The sequence below is a fragment of the Nannobrachium achirus genome (genome assembly GCF_963921795.1).
Source record: "Nannobrachium achirus genome assembly, chromosome: 11".
Lineage (NCBI taxonomy): Eukaryota > Metazoa > Chordata > Actinopteri > Myctophiformes > Myctophidae > Nannobrachium > Nannobrachium achirus.
In genome coordinates this window covers 44,376,961-44,382,322 of record NC_137820.1, presented here as the reverse complement: position 1 = coordinate 44,382,322, position 5,362 = coordinate 44,376,961, and the positions used below count along the sequence as shown (strand labels likewise).

General features: G+C 46.4%; 1 protein-coding gene across 1 annotated transcript; it reads right to left on the bottom strand.

Moving 5' to 3' along the window:
* Window positions 1-1,686: 1,686 nt before the first annotated feature.
* Window positions 1,687-4,036, bottom strand: LOC308294363 (TRAF-type zinc finger domain-containing protein 1-like; the record flags this gene model as incomplete). Its single annotated transcript, XM_080737094.1, has 2 exons — window positions 1,687-1,700; window positions 2,764-4,036. The coding sequence occupies 2 exons, from the start codon at window positions 4,034-4,036 to the stop codon at window positions 1,687-1,689; spliced, it is 1,287 nt and encodes a 428-aa protein (XP_080593220.1).
* Between the last annotated feature and the right edge of the window lie 1,326 nt (window positions 4,037-5,362).

Below are 5,362 nucleotides of genomic sequence, written 5' to 3'. Positions count from 1 at the left end.
TTGGAAAAGTCTCAACGTGCCATGTACTCTATCTAGATTAAGGATAGGTGGAGATAATCATACTATACATCAATCACCCAGTTGAATGGGGGGGGGGGGGGGGGGGATGAGGACACTTAAATAATTTGGTTTTGCCTTTTAAGTGCATTTAAAAGGCCAGTTTATCCACAGGGCATGCAAAAAGCAAGTGCAAAACAGCATTGGAATCTTTCAAATCCTGTTAGGGTTAGTCAGTGTACCTGCCTAGGGGGAGGGGGTCTCATTATCCACCTACAGTATGATATCATACTTCAGCTACATCTAATAATAACTATTAATGCACGAAACCTGTGTATGTGTGTCCCGGGCATATCCTTCAGGTGGGGACTCAAATATGGTACAACAGCAGTGGGGAAAAACACAGACATTTGTGGGGAGGCATAATTACTACATGGGGGGAAAGGGAGGAACTAAAAAAAAACATAACATAAAGCAGAATGCAACAACAAAAAAGGAAAAAGAAAATGCTGAAAGTATAATGACTCCGCCGGCCAAAAATTGATATGCTAGCTCAAAGCAGGCATTGATTTGAGTCAGGCTTGCCACCTCAGCGGAGATGAGGGGGCATACAGGTGTTAGCCAGAGTGTCTATCAGGTACAGTATACACGATGCCTGGTGTCTGATCTATCAGGTAGCTATGGCTACGGCAGCCAAACATGAAGACAACACGTTTGGGCAAGGCCTCTGTCCAAAGATGCACCGATAAAACACACACACACACACACACACACACACCACACACACACACACACACACACACACACACACACACACACACACACACGCGCGCGCGCGCGCACACACACACACACACACACACACACACACACACACACACACACACACACACACAAAAGCTAGTGTTTTCAATTAGACTTATAAGACCTAATTGTATACACACGTACTGTACATGCAAGCAAAAAAGAGATAAATGGGAAGAAGGCTAAAGTTGGCAAAACTACTAAACATGATAGTACTCGTACAGGCACAGAGAAATATATGTTTTGATTGCTGTATAAAAGCTCTCACTCCTCTTCCTGCTCATTGTGCTTCTTTGGCAATTTTGGGATTCCTCAGTTTGTTGCACTTTACAGACAAATGCATGTACATTATGCATATATTTGTATATGCATATCAGTCAAGAGGATAAAACACAAGGCCAGAGGGCTTATTTCCATTGTGGTCATCTCTGTGATGCATGAATGCATTTTTCCTTTGTAGGGGTGGTCCCTTAGATCTTGTAGTGCTGGACTTGGAGGAGTCACTAGAAGATGGCTGAGCCCCTGCTACCTCCCTAGCAGGCTGGGATCTGTTTATCAATCCTATTTCATGATTTGATGCCTCCCCTTGAGTCTGCCGTTGCAGAATTTGCACCAGTGGTTTATCCGTTACCTGCTCCTTGTTTTGCTTCTTAGGTAACTTTACTCCTGGATCACACAAGTTTTGTTGCGCTTCCTTACCTTCTTGTCTATGTAGTTCCTTATATCTTGCAGTGTTGGACTTTGATGATGAGTCACTAAATGGTGGTTGAGCTTCTACTGTCTTCTTACTAGGCTGGGGTCTGTTGTTTTGGGCAATATCACGGTTTAATATCTTCCCTTGAGTTGAAAATCCATTGAAGTCCCTGTGCTCTTTTATATTTCGTGCTAGTGGTTCCTCCCTGTTCAATGGAAAGAGCTCATCAAATGAGACTCTAAAGGGTGTCTGAGCCCTTACTATCTCCCTATCGGGGTGGGGTCTGTTTTTCAGTCCAACATTACGGTTTGATGTGTTCACATGAGTTGACAGTCCGCTGTCTCCCAGCCATTTCTTTTTATTGTGTGCCAGGGGTTTCTCCTTGTCCGATCCAAAGATGTTGGCAAATGAGCTTGAATAATGCATCGGTCGCTTCTGTAAATCCTGAGGCTGGCAAAATGTTTCTTTTACTGGGGTCAAAGGTTTTTGAATGGTTGCTTTTAGACTTTTGTTATCTTCTGGGCTATCATCATCAGCGCGAGGTCGGAGGTCGCATATATCCTGATGGTCGAGGATGACAGACTCCTCTAAAGAAAGACCACAGAACTCACAGGGAAGGACGACTTCTCCTTCCAGTGGACTGGCTGAAGGACTGTTGGAAGCTGGAGTGGCTGACCAAGTGTACGTAGGGACGGTGGAGGTAAGGTTGTCAGGTAAGCTGTGCATCAGCTCCTCTGCACCACTTATCGTCCTGTCCTTGCTGAATCCTGTTGTCCTCTGTAAATCTGGAGAAGCCTGCCAAAATGTCTCTTTTGCCAAAGTCAAAGGTTTGTTGAATCTTTCTTTTATTCTATTAACTACTGGGTAATCAGTGCGGGGTCGGAGGGCACACATATCCTGATGGTGTTGGATGTCCGACTCATTAAAAGTCAAATCACAGAACTCACAGGGAATGACCACATCTCCTTCCAGTAGACTGGCTGGAGCACTACCAGGTTGGATTCTGTTTTTCAATACACCATCACAATGTGATATCTTCTCTTGAGATGACAGTCTGCTGTCTTGAAGTGTGTCTGTCTTATGTCGCTTTATCCTCCCATGAAAATCCGGAGATGTCTGGCGAAGAGTTTCTTTTCCTGGAGTCAAAGGTTCTTCAAAGACTTCTTTTATTATATTATCAGCTGGGTTGTAAGTGCGTGGTCGGAGGTCACACATATACTGATGGTGGATGATGACAGACTTCGCTAAAGACAAACCACAGAACTCACAGGGAATGACCACATCTTCCAGCAGTCTGGCCGGAGGACTGTAGGACGTCGGAGAGACGGACCAAGGGTACGTGGGGAAGTTGGAGGAAAGGCTATCAGATAAGCTGTGCGTCAGCTCCCCCACATTTCTTGTCATGCTGTCCTCACTGGCTCCCATTTTCCTCTGTAACTTTGGAGAAGTCTGGAAAATGGTTTCTTTTGGAAACAAAGGTTTTTGAAAGGTTCTATTATCTACTGGGTGAGGAGTGCCGGGTTGGAGGTCACACGTATCCTGATGGTGGACGATGACAGACTTGTCAAAAGCCGAACCACAGAACTCGCAGGGAATGATCACATCTTCCATTGGACTGGCCGGGGTACCACAGTATGGTGGGGAGACTGGCCGAGAGAACGTATGGAAGTTGGAGGTAAGATTGTCAGGTAAGTTGTGCATCAGTCCCTGTGCACCCCTTGTCAATCTATCTTCACTGAAGGGAGCTGGAGTCTGCTTGCTAAAAGAGGAAAAGGCTGAGGCTGGACTACAACGGTTCTGATGTAAAATGAGGTCCTCTTCGAGAAATAGCTCTTCACACAACTCACAAGGCAGCATGACATCTCCCTGATCATGGTCCTGGACTTCACTGATACTTGTGCCAGCTGCAGGAGGTTGGTAGACATTGTTAAGGGAAGAGAGTGGCGAGGAGTAGGTGTTGGAGATCTTTCCTAATATATGGTCGTCCTGACTGATGGGGGCTGTTTCAAATGGCGACTGTGGTTCAGTTGGGTTCCAGATTGTGTAATTGTTGTTCCTTTCTTCAGGTGGAAAGGCCCCTGCGCGCCATGGTTCGCCATACCGAACTGTGAAGCTGTTGTTCTTTTCTTGAAGTGGAGCAAGGCTGCCACATGAGGCTGAGTGGACAGCTTGTTCCCTCAACATAACATAACATTTGCATTGCTGGCAGGGCTCTGTACGTGAGCCACAATAATCCTCATGTTTTCTGGACTGACTGAATGCCAGCTCCAGGTCACAGTACTGACACTTGACCAACCGGTAAGTGCATTGAGAGCTCTGGTGCATATCAACATAATTCTTCTCAAGCATCAAGCCACACTTACATTTAATCTGCTTATGCTCTTGCTCCTTGTGTTTCTGCAGATTGGCTCGGGGCACCGTTTCCTCGCAAATGTCACACAGGGCAATGTGCCTTCGACAATGACTCTCGTGAGTGGTAAAATTTGCTTCTGGGACATCGTGTTTGCAATTAGCACAGAACTGAGTGCCTTCGACTGCCATGGTGCTCCAAAAGCCTTCGTTTTCCAGGTGATTTGCCAGCAGCGGTGGGTAGCAGATTGGCTATGAAGGATTATCCAAGCAGTTGGATGTGGACAGTCATTACACCACAAACCCTAACCATGTGGATTTCCGGTACTGGATGTAAACAGTGGTTGTTACAAGTTGTCAATGTTGAACACTCATTAAGTTAAAGTTCGTACTACTCTATATCTCTCATATCTGTCAAAAAAGGCATTTCCACCTTACAGCACCATATAAAGGTTAAATGAGCTCTGGGCTGACGTCATATAGAACACAAACCATATCCTGCATTTGGCATTGGATAACCATGGCTTCCTAGCCGGCACTGTGAAAGGAAAGAGTATTATGTAATCTTCTCTCCTGTGAGTCTGTGATTTAAGCTGCCATTTGAAAAAGTGCTATATGAATAAAGTTTATTGCGACCGTAGGTCACAGTTACTTGCACTCCTATACTATCCAAACCTCCACCGGCTGTCAGTCCGTGCGTCCTTCCGTCCCTCAGTCTGTCACACGTGTCACACGTCACACTTTTGCCCTGCTCATATCTCCGCAACCGTTGCCCCAATCCATGCCAAATTTTGCACACACACTCCTTACCTGCCAAACTACAACCTCCAAGCAAGGACCCCCGGAGCTCCAGGGACCCCCAGGTCCCTGGGGGACCCCCAGTGTAAAAAATGACCAAATGTGCAAAAATGACCAAATGACCACCCCAACGGGGCTGCTCACGGGGAATTCCCGGGGACCACCGACTCCTGGTGCTCCAGAACGGATGCAAAAGTGGTGACGCCCCCAGTGGAGGACCCCCTCCACTGCAGCTCACATAAATGCCGTAACTCGGGCTAGGAGCGTCCGGGAGAGCCGGGGCCGGTACCTATTCGTCCGCCAAGGCGGCGCGGAGACCCCATTTCTCACATGGCCCTCTTCTAGCGCCACCATGAGGCCGATTCTTGCAAAACACATTTTTGGACACTGCTCCTACAATTTTTGCCCTAAAATCACGCAAATCGGTACACAGTATGTCTACACTCATTTCATCAACTTGGATCTGTCCCATATTGCGCCACCTTCAGGCCGATTTTTAAAACACATTTTTGGCCACTGCTCCTACAATTCTTGCCCTAAAATCAAGCAAATCGCTACACAGTATGTCTACACTCATCTCATCAACATGAATCTGTCCCATATAGCGCCACCTTCAGGCCGATTTTTAAAAACACATTTTTGGACACTGCTCCTACAGATTTTGCCCTAAAATCACGAAAATCACTACACAGTATGTCTATACTCATGTCATCAACATGG